The 18339-nt window shown below is 40.7% G+C and overlaps 1 protein-coding gene across 2 annotated transcripts in view; it reads left to right on the forward strand.

The window, feature by feature from the left end:
- The window catches only part of TENM2 (teneurin transmembrane protein 2), a 1365940-nt gene that overhangs the window by 925798 nt on the left and 421803 nt on the right, over positions 1-18339 (forward strand). For both annotated transcript variants that reach the window (XM_006884325.1, XM_006884326.1), the window contains exon 4: positions 8928-9162. In XM_006884325.1, coding sequence (XP_006884387.1) covers positions 8928-9162 — 235 coding nt within the window. The remainder of the gene's footprint in view (positions 1-8927; positions 9163-18339) is intronic.

The raw sequence follows: 18339 nt of genomic DNA on the forward strand, positions 1-18339 counted from the left end.
AGTTTGGTTCTGCCATTTAAGCAAATGTGCAAAGAAACCAAGCCAGTTTCCTTCTGATTTTGCTAGGTAGGGCATGCATAGGCCGGAGCCAGAGTCCTTGTTACCTCTCTTTGTGCATGCTCTCAGCTGCCTAGTGCTGCTTGCATATGGCAGAGGGGGAAGACATTGGAGACTCCGGAATCCCTCAGACCTGAGGTCAAATACCAGCTCTGCCGCTCACTAAAATATATGGCATCTCAAACATTAATTAACTTTTCTGCACATAACTTGCTGAATCTGTTAAATGGGAATAATAAAAAAACCTTTTCCAAAAAAAATGAGAAATAAAGTGGATATTCTCCTTACATGAGATGTGCCAGGTCAAAAATCCAGTGAAAGGTCAGCTGTGAGTTGGTTCTAACTCTACAACAATGAGTTTATGACTGAGTTTGATCTCCTAAAAGTGGGAGAGAATTTGTACACAAAGCTTATAATAGTGCCAGACACTCTGCAAGAGTTCAATGTATAGCAACTACTGTCAGTATTGTAATTTTACAGTTGTTAAGACCAATTGTTTTGTTTACAGAAATGGAATGACATCAAATCCCAAGCTCCATTTTGATGAAAACATAGAAGCTCTTGATACTACTTACATTTATGCCCTTGGCCAAGGGATTTAGTTACTATGTCCTTCTGTGGACAGAATTGGAAGGTGGTGGGGTCTGAGGCCGGTGGTTCTGCTTCCCTATTTTGATTTTATATTTCCCCTCTTTCCTCGGGCTTCCATAACCAAGTATAACAAATTGAGTGTCTAATAGGAATGGAAATGCATTGTCCCACAGTTCTGCAGGCTAAGGCTATATTGATTCCGCCTCAGAACTCTAAGAAAAACCTCCCATGGTTTTCCTCTAATTTCTGTGGGTGATTGGAAATCCTTGGTTTTTCTGTTTGTAGATATAACAATTTAATCTCTGCCTTGTCTTCACGCGCCCATTTCCTCTTTGTTTCTGTGGGTTTTTTTGCTCTTTCTTAACGACACCACTCAGGTTGAATGAGGGTCCACCTATTCCAGCATGACCCCATGTTAACTGACAACAAACTCCTATGGTCTTCTAGTTCCAGATAAGGCCCAAGGCTGTTATCTTGATGATCTAGGAAAACTAGGGCCCCACAGTACCCGAGGAAGTAATCATTCTTTTCCCTAGAGCCATAATCATTATTGCTGTGTCTCTCAGTTACCTATTGATGCCAGAAGGAAAATTCAATGAGTAAATGGCTTTAAAGAACTGAAATTTATCTTCTCTTACAGTTCTGGATGTTGTAAGTCCAAATCAGGGTATGAGCTATATTGATTCTTTCTGTTGCCTTCTCTCTTTGTTCCTGGTATCTGATAGTGATTTTGTTGTGTTATTCCTTTTCTTGTGCTCATGTATCATCCATCATCTGCCTGTGTGTGAGTAAAATCTGAAAGTTCTGAGTAAAATCTGTACTCAGAGGTGCTGGGGTTTAGGACCCACCCTGCTCTGGTATAACATTATTAACATGTAACAAAAGAAAACTTATATTTCCAAACCAGACCTCATTTACTGCTTATGATTTCATCACGTGTTTTGGGAAAGTGGGAGAATTCAATTATTATTACTGTAATTGTTGTTGTGTACAATAGAGTCAGAACTAATCCCTAGCTCACCTTCTGGTGGGTTTTCAGAGGCAGTTAATTGCAGGAGGAGATTGTGATTAGTATAGTAATTAATATTGATTGATTGTTGTTGTTGTTGTTGTTATGTGCCATTGTTACATGCCTGCAACTCATAGCGACCCTATGCACAACAGTCCTAAACCCTGCTCTATCCCGTGCCAATTTTATTGTCTCCGAAACACCTATCTCCATTACCTTTGTCCCTGAATCAATCCACTTAGAGTAAATTATTTAAAAACAAGTGTGTGCGTGCACGCGCGCACACACACACACACACACACACACACACACACACACACACGCTCACACATGCAATGCTATCCAGCGGTCTGTTTTGACTCATAGGAATACATCAGGTTTCTAAAACTAGAATCTTAACGTGAGGAAACGACCCTTCTTCCTCCTGTGGAGGGATTTAGGGATTCCAACTGAGGGCCTGTCCGTGTCAGCCCAACACGTAACAAACTTCACCACTGGGTCTCCTTGTAAAATGATGGCATATAATAATACTTGTAAATAGCTGTTATATTAAGGTTGTGCCAGGCATTTTCCAGCTATATTCACCTTTGATTCAGTTATAATCATATGAGAAAAATAAAATTATTGTCCACATTTCCAAATGAAGAAACCAATCCAGAAATAAGATAAAGGGAGCACTGGTGGCCTAGTGATAAGCATCTGCACCGCAATCCTGAAGAAATAAGCCCTCGTTTCCCATGTTTCCCAGTGGTATAAAGATTGATCGGTGAGCAAGCAGGGGTCCAAACCAAGCACCCTAGTTTGGCCTTCTGTAATAAATTGCCTATTTCTTATGCCCAACTAAAGGAACCTTGGTAGTATGGTTAATTGCAATTGCGTGGCCAGCCAAAAGGTCAGCAGATCATGTCCACCAGCTACTCTGTGGAAGAAAGTTGGTGAGTCTCCTACCATGAAAATGACAGCCTCAGAAACCCGACAGAGTCACTCCCACAGGCTATCACAGGGTGGGAATGACCTGGAAGGCAGGGGGATTTTTTACTTTCATTTTCAGCTGAGGCAAATATTGCTCCGGCTGATCTTCATTCCCTGATTCCCTCTGGTTCCCAAACTTCAACCAGATGTCCTGAAACCAGTTTTCATCCAGTGGAGACTCACCCTCACTTCTAGTACCTTCAAAACTGCTGCCAAGACGCAACTTGCTCTAACGAGATGTTTCAGTGGAAGGCAGCAATGAGTTTGTGGTTAATTTATCATCTCTAGGTCTGAGGGGGTTGAAATTTTTAAAAAACAGCAAATTGGCATGTCATTTCCAGGAATGAGTGATTTATTAGCAGTTAGGCAGGCCCCAGCTTTATTTTCTGTTCTCTACATCTATCACCATTCTTAATCAACAGGAACAATTTGTGTAAACCATAAAGTAAGACAAAACTGTCTTAGTTTGTCCCTGCCCTCTCACTCCCACCTCTGGCGAGGGTAGACCCAGACTAAATGCCTCCTCTGGCTGTTTATCTAGGAAGAGAACAACAATAGTCAATTATTAATGACTTACTTCCATAGCCCCAAAGAAAATTCTTCCACTACACTTTATTTAAAGTGCAAGTATTTGTTTTTTCCACATGCTGTTAAGCAACTTCAGTGGCGTCAACACAGGAGCTGATACTCCAATATTTTGCAACCTCCGTGTCTAACTAACTTCGCTGAAATTAGTATCATTACACCATAAAGAGGAATCACTTTATTTTTCTTAAAACACTGCTGTCAACCAATTAGCATTTAGGAGGAATGTTTGAATGGCTTCCCTCTCAAGATTAAAAAAAAAAAAATCTGGCACTAACCATCTTACAGCAAATCTAAAACTATTAAAATAGAAGCCATTCAAACCTCTAGAAGTTGGAATCCATCAGAGGCTCCCTCAGTGAAGGGAGGATGGGCCCTCTCTTCCCATTGTGGTTACAGCCTCTGGAACCTGATACTGTGAGTTGAACGACAGTCAAAGAGAGTGAAAGACCGATGGACAAATAGTAGCCCTCATGCAAGCACTTAATTTTTAACTTTAAAAGAAGCATCAGCTCTATAAATTTATTGTCCTTTCCAAAAGCCTTCCTAGCTTTTAGCAAAAAACTACTAAAGCATTTCCTTCTTCCTATGACTGAAAAAAACCACACAGTACCTAAAAATAAATCCCAAGCTGGTGACTCAAGGTAAATCAAGTTCAATATCATAAGTCAGCACAGCGAGTTTAATGACAGTTGACTTTTGCTTGCTAGTAGATATTTATTAGGTCAATACCATGCAACTATTTATGTTCTATAGTTTTTCATGGTTACGTTGCATTGGCATGCCATTTGGTATCTGTGTAGTAAGAGAACCATTAAGGATATGCATATTCATTAAACACAGTAAGTGTGTGGAATTTAGAGAGGGCTTCGGGATTCTTTCATTGAGCCAGGTTGACTCCTTTCTGTTTCATCATAAATTGAAGAAATCAGTTGTCTTGGAAAAGAGTTTTTCGTGTGTCTTGGCTTTTCAGTGATCAGTAAAGACATGTCATTGGCCATTGTTAGCATTTTTGAAATGAAAAAGTTTCATGTCCAGTACACAGATGACTTTAATGAGAGCTGATAAATACCAAAAGCGCTTGTGGTCATTAGTAGTAATAGAGATGTCATGTTTTACAATACTTTCCCCAATATGAGCATTACTAGGGTATCTCAGATTCAACTTGCTATAGTTTGTTGCTGTTAGCTGCTAGTCAGGCCACCTCAGGAGTAACAGAATAAAGGCTGCCGCAGACTGGTCCAGCTTCATAACTGAGTGTAGTAAACACTTCAGATTTTCACCGGTTGACTTTCTGAAAAGCCCTGCCAGAACCTGCCCAGTGTCATGGTGACAAGCCTGTCTCCACCGACTGACATGTAGAAGCCGTGCATTTCATCGACTGGAATTAAAACCCGAGTCTCCCACACAGAAGGTGAGAATCCCACTGCTGAACCTCAGGTTAAACTAGGACTCAAATTCAAAATGCCTACCAAAGGATGACATGAATGCATGTACCCAGCCAGGTCACACAGAATGTTAGAGATGGTGGCGGTCTAGAGAAACCCAAACCAACAACACAAGGCTCTCCCTTCAGGGAGTTCCAACTAAGGGTTTGGGATTTTTAAAAGGAAAAGAAAAACCAACCAAAAAACCTGGGAATACTAAACAGAATTTACTTCAAAAATGTCAGTAATAAAAAATTTTTTAAAAGGTGGTATTTATTTTTATTGACTTTTGTCTTTTATTTTAAAAGGTATACTGTATTCATTGCCATCAGTGAGTCAAAACCAACTCACAGCTGCCCCTCCACTGGTTTCCAAGGCTATAAAAATTGCGTATGACAAAATTTCCCATCTTTCTCTGGAGAAGCTGCTAGTGGATGTGAGTCATCAGAGAGGCCAAATCTTTGCGTTAGCAGCGCAGTTCCCTACAGACTAGACCACCGAAGCTCCGTAATTTATTTTTTTTTTAACAGAAGTATTGTGAAAGTCTAACCTGATGCATTGCAGGCTGCTTTCGTGGTAAGGGCTGCCAGGTGTCTGAGTCTGCCCTGGCTTGAGCAAGTCTAGGCTTATCCCCTCTAAGCATATCTGCACTCCCTAGAACTGCAGCTCTGTCTCGAAGATCTCTGTATCCTTGAGAGAACTAAGCAATGTTCTATGCATACACTTTTGAGGGGTTTGCCAGGCATTAGGTTGTGTGTTTAGCACTTTACATTTGCCCTTCTTTTTTAACTTTCACAGCAACCCTAGCTCACTGTGATGTGGTTTTCACCATTTGACAGGGGAGTAAGCTGAGAATTCAAGAAATGAGGTAGCATATTCAGGGTCACATGGTTAGAAAGTGGCAGCCCCAGTTACAGAGCCCAGTTTTTCAGAGGTATCTTCTGTCTTCCAGCTAAATGGCCCTCTGTACAGATTCAAGTGATAACATTTACCACTCCGCTTTGTAGTTGACGTTCTTCTACATCTTGCATTTAAAAACATAGCTGTTGATAGATAGATAGATAGATAGATAGATAGATAGATAGATAGATAGATAAGCTAGTAATATCATAGTGGAAATAAGCATAGGCAATAAGAATATCTTCTGATAGTGAGGATGCTGAGGATTTTGTTGTTGTTATCAATAATTTAATTTCTTTGCAAGGAAATAGCATATTGCTTAAAGGAAGCCTTGATGAGTGGAGAATTACAGTCTTTCTTCTCTGCTCTCTCTTCTTCCCCCCCATGAAGCTCTCTCTGTTGTTGTTAGCTGCTGTAAAGTCAGCCTCCAACTCATAGCAGCACCATGTGTGACAGGACAGAGCCTCTCCACGGGGTTTTCTTTGCTATCATCTTAAAGACGCAGATCCCCAGGTCTTTTCTGCCACCACGCCACAGGGTGGGTTCAGACAGACTGCCAACCATTCAGTTAGTAGTTGAGTGTAGTCTGTGCAAGCCAGCCACCTTCTTGAAGTTTTCTCTTTTAGAATAAAGGGGAAGAGAAAGATCTTGATCTCTGTTTCGTTTTACTGGAAAACCTACAGTCTTTTCGACTTGGATCACACCCTCCAGATCGGCCCTCCCATGCCCTTCTCAGCACCACCTCTGAGTAATGTCAGCACAAAGACAACCACAGGAATTCTGCCCACACAGAACACAGATGGACAAAGAAGGCCACCCAAGCTGGAGGAGGCAAGGCAACCTTCGCTCAGGGTGATTAGACAGGAAACAGGAGCATTCTGCTATCTCAATTAGGGAATTCAATCCAACACACTGCCTCTTTGTACTTTAGGAGGATGTGTGGTCTGGGAGCTGGGGGTGTGGGAGGAGGGCATAGAAAGTTAGGGCTTGGGGCTGGGGAGGGTGGGCTCTCCCCATGCCCTGACTCCCCTTGTCTTCCTGAGGCAAGTCTCTTAATTACCTTACTTAATGGGGAATAATGACACCACTTGGATGAGAGTTAAGAAATGGGGGGTAATAAAGGCATGGGAATTCATTAACCATGTGTGAGGGGCTTGGATGACTTCTCCAAAAGATCATTATTACATCATTTCACCTCCTTCCCCACCTCTTTCCGAGAATATGAGACAGACAAATGCTAAATAACTCTGTAATAACACATTGCTAGGCAGACAACAATGCCAGAAAATATAATAGCTTGCTCCAGCTATGAAACTCCCCCCCAAAGATATATTTAAAATGTCACTGATGCATAATGTCGAATGCGAATTACAGGTTCATTTGGAGGACTTGATTTAAAATCTACACAACACTGCAGCACCATTTCCCACTGGGGTTTCATTTTCCTTGTCCTTTTTTTCTCCCTAAACATCTAACACCAATAACACCAACAAAAAAGACCCTCCTCCTCCCCCTGGTAATTTCAGCCCAGAGCTATAGTCAGAGGAACCAGTTTCATTCCTATTTCCTCGTCTTGTTTTTGTTGGTCGCAGTACTCTCCAGCCCTAGTATCTTCTTGACATGTTGTCTTTCCACAGGTGAGTTTCTGCAGGCTGTACAGGAACCCTAGAATGTATATTACACCTTTTGGAGATGTAGCCTGACCACATAAGGAGACAAGTAGTTGAAATTTGTGTCGAATTGCTTGTTTAAATGACTTGAGCCAACATCTTAAAGCCGGGCCAGCAGGGGCCGAGGATTTTAGAAGTTGGCAGGGGCCAAAATGACAAGGCTCAGCAGTCACCTGGTGAGCTGCCAACCCTGACTAGAGGCTTCGAAAAATAAACTTTCTCAAAGGACACGAATTAAAAGTCATGTTTCGCCAGCCATTAAAACCAAATTATAGGCTTCTATCGCATCATGAATGACTTTCATTTTCACAAGGCTTAAAATATTTCACGTTGTCGCCGACTCCGAATGGGTTGCTGGGAAAACCCTGTGTGGAGTTGTCCTCTGTGGTGATTCTAACAAGGGGGCGTTTGCAGAAGTGTCGTTTGCTTTTGTAAGTGCCTCCTTGTGGGGAAAGAGGATTTCATTATTAGAAAGGACACAATTTGGAGTGAGAATCATGCTTTGAAAACAACAGATTCGATCTTCTCCAGAGACTAAGTTCTCAGGATTCTACCTCTAAGGGAAGAAACTAGAAACTTGCTGCTCTGAGCAGCTTATAGGTGTGTCTTCTTTGAAACTTAATGACTTAAAAAGAAGATCTCTGTATCTATCTATTTATAGATAGAAAACCAGCTAAAATTGTATTTTAATTTGTGATTATTGTCAATATTTCAAAACGCAAGACATTTTAAATGAAGCTTCAGGTTTTCAGCTTTCCTGAAAGATCCAGAAGCTATGGCTGCCTCAACCATCCCTCAGTCCCACATGACCACAGTTGCCTAGAGTCAGGGTGACTGTCCCTCCACTTCTCCAGTTGGTCTCAGCCAACTTCATGTTCCTGCCTGGTCCCTGCAAGTGTTTGAATATGTTGCTTCTGACTTAAGCGGGCATTGGTGGTTCCATGGTAGACAACTAATAGCAGCCAGTGTCCCAGGTCGTTACCAACTATAGGAAGACTAAACATCTTTAAGAATATGTGCAGCGGACTTGTTCCCTAAGAAATATGAAGTTGTTGTTCGGTGCCACTGAGTCTGTTCCAGTGATGTTCTAGGTATAGCAGAATAAAACATCGCCTGGCTCAATGCCATCTAAACACTCATTGCTTTCTTTGAGCCCATTGTTGCAGCCACTGTGTTGACACATCTAAGGGTCTTCTGTTTCATTGACTTCCCACCAAGCATGATGTCTTTCTCCAGAGACTAGTCCCTCCTGATAACATATTTAAAGTGATGAAGTCTCAGCATCTGCACATACAGGGAACACTCTGGCTTATCCTTCTTCTCAGACAGAGTTATTCATCCTTCTAGGAGCCCATGTTATATTCAATATTGCTCACCAACACCATAATTCATAGAAATTTGTTATGACAATGACTGATCTTGAATATCACCTTACTTGCATTGCCTTATCAATGGGACTCAGATAATTCCACTGGCCATCCCATTCACCTAGTTTTGCTAACTTAGTTTCTCATCATTCTTGTTTTGATGCCTACAGATGACTGATCTTTAAAATATATTGTGTGTGTCACTCTCTCTGGGATGCTTTTATTGCTGTCTTGCCTGCTTCTCTTCTCTGTGGCTTTCAGCAATTGTCAGCAGAGCCGTTTAGGTTCTAAACTCTTCGCGGAGGTTTCCACAAGCCTTGACACCTGTTTCTTTATGTTCTCTTTCCAGGTCCTCCAAACCACCACAGCCAATCAACTCTGAGGCCCCCTCTCCCACCTCCTCACAACCACACGTTGTCCCATCACCACTCCTCTGCCAACTCCCTCAACAGAAACTCACTGACCAATCGTCGGAGTCAGATCCACGCCCCGGCTCCTGCACCCAACGACCTGGCAACTACTCCAGAATCTGTTCAGCTTCAGGACAGCTGGGTGCTAAACAGCAACGTGCCACTGGAGACCCGGTAAGTCCCATCACCACCAAATGCCCCTTTTCTCCACTAAAGTCACTATAAGACACCCTGAGGTGGCTTTTAATTCTAGTGGGAAGACAACCTTGGCATAAATAATGCCACAAACTTTACCACCTCCTTGTTGCTCTCTTGATAATTGGGCCCTGGACAGCAGGTTGATAGGTATTTCTTTGTTCACATGTGTCTCCTTTTCAAGCTTGTTTACTCTCTTAGCCAGCTCTTGTGTACCCAACTAATAGAATTAGCATAACATATTTTTACTCAAAGGCTCATGGGAAACATGCTTATAAGGGTATATTGACTGAGAGCTGCTAATAAATTATGCATTTGGCCTTTCTTGAAGTAATAAATGAAGACTCATTTGAAATTAAGTGTTTGGGGAGAACTTGAGAAACAATCCCTGATTCCAGACTGACAGAAGTATAATTTTAATTTATATTTCATCCAACATGAAGTTTCACTTTAATCCCTCCTGTACACACTAACAGCTTGATGCCTGTGGGGCAAACAATAATGTCTAAAAACGAACAAGGAAAGAGGCGCAGCATTTGTGTTAGAAGCGAAGAATTTCAGGAGAATCTCCAGGCCTAGTTTCATTTTGTTTTGCTTTTGTTTCTTTCCTTTTTTTTTTTCACCTTACTTCTTGACTTCCAAAACCATGACCTGAAGGGAGGGCCCATCGGTCACATTATGGCAGGTTGGAACATAATTGACAGCGAAGGCTGTGTGTGGGTTGGCCAGCTATTGAAATGGCCTTGTTGCTCCCCCCAGGCATTTCCATGGTGTGTGTGTGCACACACGTTCAGACTGCTATTGTTTCCTTGTTTGCAAGTGCCATGGAGAGTACAAAAGACAGAGACGCTAATTCATACTGAACCTTCGAAAGTTCTCAAATAGTTTTTAAACTTTAATAGCTTAGGCTTGAGAAAAGACAAAAAATAACCTGTGATCTTTCTAGCAAAACTTGCATTGAATTTTCTGCACGTTCCATCTAGCAATTGTGAAAGCCATCTTGAGCATTTGGTGGTGTTGCTTATCTCTATTTTATATAATACCTCAAACATTAATACCATTATAATTAAAATAATTCTAAATTTTCTTCTCTGAAAATTACAAGTCGTGTTTAACGAGGCTTATAATATTATCTCAAAAGTTTAAAATATATAGTCAATAAGAATGTATATGCATGTGTTACACGCTATACATAGATTTATTTAGTCATCTATACTGATATGGGGAGCTCTGGTGGCTTAGTGATAAGGAGTTGTGCTGTCAACCCAAAGGCACATGGTTTGAAACCACTAGCTGCTATTTAGGAGGAAGATGGCCAACCTCCACCCATGTGACATATTGCCTCTAAAAACTCCTTGGACAGTCAGCTATGAGTTGGTTCTGACTCGATGGTACACAACAGCAACAACAACGTACTGATATAGTAACCTTTGCTGAGTGGTTTCCAAGCTAAAAGCTGACTGGTCTAGCAGGCTTGATTCAGGAATGAAAGGCCTGTATGGCAGCAGGTGCTGGTCTTCAAGACTGGGTACCATTTCCTGTCATTTTCTTCCCAATAGTTATGAACTCCCATAAAGGTCTGCAATTGGCTAGTCAACAGAGTTTTTACAGTAACAGGCTATTGTTTGGAAAATGGTTTCTGGATATAAAGGTCACAAAGAGTAGCCAGCATGAAGGATGAGGTGGAATAGAAGAAAAGGGGGAAGTATAGTAATTATTGTCACAGAAAAAGGAGATGATAGAAAGACCATCATCACCGTTTTCATCACTTACTCGCCAGTTTTCACTGTGTACTTTGCAGACACCAGACGTTTTACATGGGTAATCTCATTCAAGCCTAAAAGCAACTCAATGAAGTAAAAAGGAACTATTATCACCACCATTTTAAAGATGAAGAAACTCGTGCACAGTACCAAAATAACTTAACAATAGATCTAGAGCTTCAGGGAGATAGTAAATTATGACCCACACTGAGTGGAACTCTGATGATTCTTGTCAACAAAATAAGGCGTTAAATATCTTACGGATGATGAACCTATATCCCAAAGCTACATTTATTGGCCTAGTTATTACTTTTATATGGCAAGATCTGTCAGAGTGGCTGCTCCTCACAAAAATTATCCTTGGGCAATAAGAACACGAACATCACATAATCACATCTCCTATCTCCCAGCTTTTGTAATCTATTGGTTTTCCAGAAGATTTATATATTGAACAATCATTTCTAACAAACTCTTCCCTTGATAAAAGTCTGCTAAGGAGATCCTGTAAAACCAAGCAGAACAGAATCCATTTTCCAGAGCTCACTTTCCAATCTTCTATAGATCTTCTATAGAGTCTTCTATAGATCCCTTGCATAGATGGCATTTATCCAAAGGATAAGAGACAAATTAAAGACACTGAATGGATGTGAGGCCTCAGTGTGAACAAATCAGAGCAGATTCCTACTTGACCCTTTGGTGGGTTTAAAGGGGCTGTACACCACACAGGAGGAGAATGGCTGTCTTTCTCTTGTTGTTGTGTATCTTGGAGTTGGAACTGACCCATAGCTGATCCTCCAGCAGGTCTTCAGAGACAGTTAATTGCACTTCCTTATCCTTCAGAGCTTGCCCATCCTTCTCCTTCAGAGTGGCTGGCAACTAGTAGATTTGAACCATGTGTCTTTGGGATTGCAGCACAGCTTCTTACCAGTTGGCCACCTGAGCTCCCTCTTGTGTGCTGCTGATAGATTTAAACCTTTGGGTTAGCAGTGCAACTCCCTTGTAGACTATGACACCAGAGCTCCCTAAGATGAGATATTGTTGTATTATAGTTAAGTGCTGTTGAGTCAAGTACAACTCGTAGTCATCCTATGAACAACAGATCTGAACCCTGTCCTATCCTGTACCATCTTCACAATCTCTGACACACTTGAGACTATTGCTGTAGTCACTATGTCAATCTACCTGGATGAAGGTCTCCCTTTCGTTTGCCATCCCTTCTCCTTTCCATACATGATGTCCCTCTCTAAGGAATAGCCTCTCCTAGCAAAATGTCCAGTGTATGGGAGATTAAGCTTCATCATTTTTGCCTCTGAGGAGCACTCTGGCTACACCTTTTCTAATTCATCTGTTTATTCTATTGACAGTCCATAGGCTCTCCAGTTCTTTTCTCAAATGCCACAGCTCAAAGGCATTAATTCTTCTTCTGCCATTCTTATTCATTGTCCAACTGTCAGATTCATAGTTAAGTTATTAAAAAGACCATTCCTTGAATCAGGAGCACTTTAATCCTCAAACCAACATCATTGCTCCTCAAAAGGCCTCTAAAATCTTAAAGCCTTTCAGAGGAAGGAGGAGGGAACCCACACACAAACACACTCACCTCCCACCCACCCCCAAAAAAAAGCCCAAACAAAACAAGTAAAATAAGCTGAAGATTTAAGAATATAAAGATCTTTGAAATGGGGCTATTAGAAGAGATTAAGCACAAGCACAGAATCAGCAGAGAATGAAACTCCATCCATGGAACTGAGTACATAGAACTTGAATGCACATCAAGTCATTTCAGAAAACTTCAGCAGTAGTCAATAGTATTGACTTTTATTTTTCCCTTTTAAATATTATTCACTAAGTCCCTAATTATCCAATATTTACTGAGTTTCTAGTCCCTAATATATGTCAAACACTACGTTAAGAACTATGGAGAAAATGATTCATGTATTCTGCCCTTAAAACTTGCACAATTTGACAGAGGAAGCAGTCATATAAATAGAACACATATACTAGTAGGAGTATAAAAGTTAAAGTGATTACTAAGTGGAAGAAGGAAAAGTTTCACAACTGAGACGATGTCGAACCTGACTTCTCAATGTAAATAGAAGTTCACCTACTAAATAAGTGAAAGCTTATAGTATTTGTGGTTCTCCCCACCACTGAGCACTTTTTAATCATAGAGGATTAGCCAGTGATGATCTGAGGTGTTGCAAACAGTTCATAGTTAGTTTTGGTGTTATAATCCCTAGGGAGTCTAAAAAGGAACCCAAAGACTGTGCATCTCCAGTGATTTGAATCCACCAGGAGAAAGATGGACAATCTCTTCCTATTATGATTTACGACCTAGGAAACCCAATGAAGGTCACTTTGAGTCAGATCCAGCTCAATGGTAGTGAGCTTTTGTGTTGTGGTTTTCACAATTACTTGCTATGCATCAGAGAGCTGGAAAATATGATTCAGAATGACAGAAGAAAAATTTATGGTTTTTGAGCTGTAGTGCTGGAGAAGAGTATTGAACATACCATGGACTGCCAAGAGGGTGAAACTAAATTGCTCTTTGGAGGCAAGAATTTTGAAGCTCCATCTCACATACTTTGGGCATGTGGCCAGGAGGGACCAGTCCTTAGAGAAGAGCATCATGCTTGGAAGAGTGGAGGGACAGTGCAAGAGAGGAAGATCCTGGAAGAGATGGATTGACACAGTCACTGTGGCAAAGGGGGCAAGTGTATCAGACACAGTGAGATTGGCTTGGGACTAAGCAGGGTTCAGAGCTGTTGTTCATAGGGTCATTACAAATCACAGGTGACTTGATGACACATAACAACAACAACAACATCAATCAAAAGGTTGGTAGTTTGAGTTTACCCAGAGACACCACTGCAGAAAGGCAAATGATACACTTCCTTAAGATCACAGCCATTGAAAACTTTATAAAACACACTTCTACTAGCCTGAAACACAGAGTTGCCTTGAGTCAGCACTGACTCTAAAGCAACAGGATTAATTTGCTTTCTGTTAGTAACTGAGAACTGAATTTACTCACTCATTCAGATGCTGAAATATTCAAAGTTGGGTTTTAAAAAACAAACAAACAAAAGAAACCCCTCTCTTACAAGGAGAATGAAAAGATAGGCCTTACTTTCTAAGTATGTGATGCCAATAATAGGATTCCTGTCTAGAAATGTTGTTGTTAAATGCCATCGAGTCATAGGCAACTCATAGCGACCCAAAGTCCTCCTCGACACTTGTGTGCGTGACTTTCATCCTTTCTCCAGGTTCATAGGGTTTCTGGAGGCAATTAGAACCAATAAGAATTGATGAGAGAGATAGAGAGAGCACCATCAACAGCTAGACATTCTGGAACCTCTTTATGTTGTCAACAATTTTGAAATGCAGTGGAAACTTAAAACTATTTCACTACACCTACTCCCTGGGTATGGCAGAAGAATTTCATCACTCTGGAAGGTGATGAACAGGTATTCTGCCACCCCCAGAAACTCTCAGGCAAATCCAGTGTGTTTCTTTAGATTGGTGGAGAATCAGGGCTTTGACTCTGTGTGTTGCTGTTTGACGTTCCCATGCGTCTTAATGAGGCATGTTAGGTCTTCGCTCGGCTATGCATTTTCCATTTTGTTCTATGACAATGAGAATTGAAAAGGCTGATTAGGGAGGCATAGGCAGAAAAATAAGACAGAACAAATCTGGAATTTAACTCCATACAAAATGTTATAGATTAAAAGTTCTGTCTCAGTGTGAGTCATCCAAAAGAGAACAATGAATATAAATTTCTAATACCTAAACCATTCAATTCATATACACATAATATTTTAATCCAAGCATAGGGCAGAGGAAATAAGTATGTGGAGTCTGTTTTTCCTAAATTAATGTTTAACAAAAGCACTCTACCAGCCACTTTTCTTGCAGCCTCTTTACAAAGGGTCCTGGAACAAAGTCCATGTACAATTCTTGGTTGACTTCACCTATCTAGTCTTTTCTCTGTTGAGACTGACATGGTGAGGAATCTTCCTGGTTGGCTACTTTTTTGGAAGTTTCCAAACTCAGTTTCTCTTGTCTGAAACAGTAGAAAGTGGATCTCTGACAGAACTTAACTCTCCTTGCTTAGTGCACTTTGCGGAAGCAATGTCCTTTCTTCAAACGTATGCAGGCAGCAGGTTACTAAAGAATCCCTGACCAGACAAAACTTCTCCCAAACTTTACTTTTGCCCTGAAATACCAGAAGGTCTCATTTTAGCCACCAAGATACTCAAGATACAAACAAGTTTGCAAGTAGAAAAAAAATGTCATCCATTATTCATTCAAGATATATCTTTGAAAACGTCCTTATGCACCAGGCACTGAGGATTCTGCAGCAAAGAAGAAAAAGAAAGTACGTCCCTGCCCTTACAGAGATTCTAGACTGGAAGTAGACACACGATGAACGATAATTAGAGAAATGCACGGTAATAGCAAATATAATGAGTGTTATGTGAAATATTGTAGATAAGACTGGCCCATGAGAAATTCACATTTAAGCTGAGACCAGAGGATGAGTAGCTGTTAATCAGCTTAAATAGTGTGTCTGGTGGAAAAAGAAATGACCGACTGAAGGAAAGTAACATTAGGGCACCAAGAAGAGAAAACAAGCTCATAAGGTAGGTGAGGACACGGTTTTGGGCTATGTTAAAGGTTTGAGACTGTCCCTTGAGAAGAGGGAATACTCATTGAAATCATGTTGACCTGAAAAGCAAAATAGTAAGATAACATTTTGTTTTATTATTAATTATGTTAGCTGCCATTTAATTGATAGATTGATGAATAGAGTGGAAAGTATAGAAAGACTAAAGGCTCCAGTTCTGGAAGCTATTGTTTATCAGAAAGCAGAGATTCTGTAGCTTTGATTATGGTGGTGGTAACAGGCACAGCCTCTGGGTGAGTGGAGCAACTCCCTGAGAAATATATCATCAGAGCAAAATAGGACCAAAACCTTTATATACCTACAAGTAAAAGCAGATTCAGAATATCCATGGCTATCAACCATTCTTGTCTCTTTAAAAAAATCTCTCCATAATATTGGCAGCCTTTGCAACTACAGTACACGATTACATGGCTGATGTAGTTACATGTTGAGGATGTAGTTACATGATCAGCAGTTTGAAACCACGACCCTCTCCTAGGGAAAAAGATGAACCAGCCTCCTCGTGTTGAGATTGACAACCGGGGGAACCCGATGGCAGATCACCTAGAAATGAAACAGACTTCAAGGCAGCAGTGGGTAGACGATTATCTAGATCTTCAAATTGCAATTTCTCTTTATCAAATGCTTTTTGGTTAAGACTGCATTTCACATTAATGATCCCATCTTATCCTTGTAACAGTTATATGTTTCAATATCCATTTTAAAGGATGGTAAAACTCTAGCTCAAGGAAATTAGGTAATTTACATATAAGTCAGTTGGAAGAGCTGGCATTTGATCTTGTGTCCACCTGACTCCAAACTCCTTTTGAGCTGACACAGAATAAAGCTTCTGTGGACCTAATAATTCATGTAGACCCTCTATGCACTATGGACCAAAACCTTGCCCAGCCGTAACCATCTCCATGGTCAGGTGCACATCACACCATTGTGATCCACTGAGTTCTCACTGGCTGATATGGGAAAGGAGATCACTCAGCTTCACTTGGTCTGGAAGCTCTGCTGAAGCATTTTCAGCAACATAGCAACACAGGGTTCTGACAGATGCTTGATGGCTAGGCGTGAGATTCATAAGCTAAGAACTGAAACTTAAGTGGCCCGCAGGAAGCCACCAACACCTCAAAAAGAGTACCTCCCCCCACCATTCCCTAGTACTTTTAGAACTAAGGGGAAGTCCAAGTTTATCTTAATGGCAAAGAAATAAATTTCTTTAGGCCCTGGAAACGGTAGAGACAATACATTAAAAGTGACAGAAGGCAAGAAATCATTTACGTAATGAATTCCAGCCTGTTTGAGTCATTGTCAAAATTGTCAGGCAAGATCTAAGCAAGTCTTTGCTGCAGCTCTGTGGGATCAGAGGCAACCTGTTGTGTACTGGAGTCAGAACCTAACCACAGCTGACCCTCCAGTGGGTTTTTAGACACAGTTAATCACATGAGAGGAGACTGCCCATCCTTCTCCAGCAGAACAGCTGGTAGATTCTAACCATGTGCTTTGGGGATTGTGGCACAACTTCTTATCACTAGGTCATGGCTCTGTGGTGGTGACACCATGCAAAGTGTGTCAGCTGATTTATAGAGGTTTATTGCTCAAGATAGTGTCAAATGTGAAGGCAATTTGGCATTGCAGAAACAAGAAGTGCAGTGACTTTCTTAACTTACAGAAATTTTCTCTTTCACTAGGCCTTTGCCATTTATAGGAGAAAACCAGAGTTCCTAGTACACTAGTACCATACAATTTGACCACTAAACCCCTAAAAATCACAAACCATTAACATTTTAAGCTGCTAAGTGAAAAGTTAGAAGTTCTGGCCCACCAAACACAGCTTGGAAAACAGACTTGTAGATATGCTTATGAAATATCAGCCACTGAAAACACTATGGAAAGGTCATATGATTTGATGCATGGAGGAAGAGGTGACTAAAGGAAAAGGCAAAGATCCTGTGGGGATCTGGAAAGACAGGGCAATGATGGGCAAAGTTCCATGTTGATTCATTTTATAAAGCATAATGAATCAGAATGATTGTATGAAACACAATGTGAATGAAGGATAGTGTGACACAATGTATGTGAACTTTGTAAGCAAACCAATATAAATTTAATAATAATAATAGTAATAAAATCCTAAAAAAACAAAACCAAACCCCATGGAGCATAGTTCTACTCTAAGACACATGTATGGAGTCAGTGCGATCTGAAATCAACCCAAAGCAACAATAATGCTATGGCTTGTCTGGGTTTTGCATCTTGCACCCTTTGTTTGCTCCTGTGACGAGAAACCCACAGGTGGTGTGTGATCTGTTAAAGGACAAGGTGGTGAATGTTAGAGAGTTAAAGAATCTATTCGTAGTATCAAGATTTCAGAAAGCACACTTTTTTATCTTCAAGATAAAGTTGTCCAATCTGGATTCTTGTTGGTAATGTATCTAAGGCAACGGAAACACAGTTTTTTAAGGTTTTCCCAGAGAAGCAAGGTGTTGGTAGGAGCATCCTTACCAAGCTGAATCTGAAGACTATTACAAACTTGTTCCCAGATTTATTTTATTTTTTTTTTTTACTTAAGGATTAATTTTCTGACAGGATCACTGATAAGCTTGATCTCGAGAATATTAAACCAGGGTAACTTGTTTTCTTTTCTTTCTTTTTTTTTTTAATTTATTTGAGGGAGGTTTAAAACTAGAACTCATTCTGGGTGAACCAAATGCATTG

The sequence above is a fragment of the Elephantulus edwardii genome, unplaced genomic scaffold (genome assembly GCF_000299155.1).
Source record: "Elephantulus edwardii isolate Elephantulus edwardi_28Jun2011 unplaced genomic scaffold, EleEdw1.0 scaffold00033, whole genome shotgun sequence".
Lineage (NCBI taxonomy): Eukaryota > Metazoa > Chordata > Mammalia > Macroscelidea > Macroscelididae > Elephantulus > Elephantulus edwardii.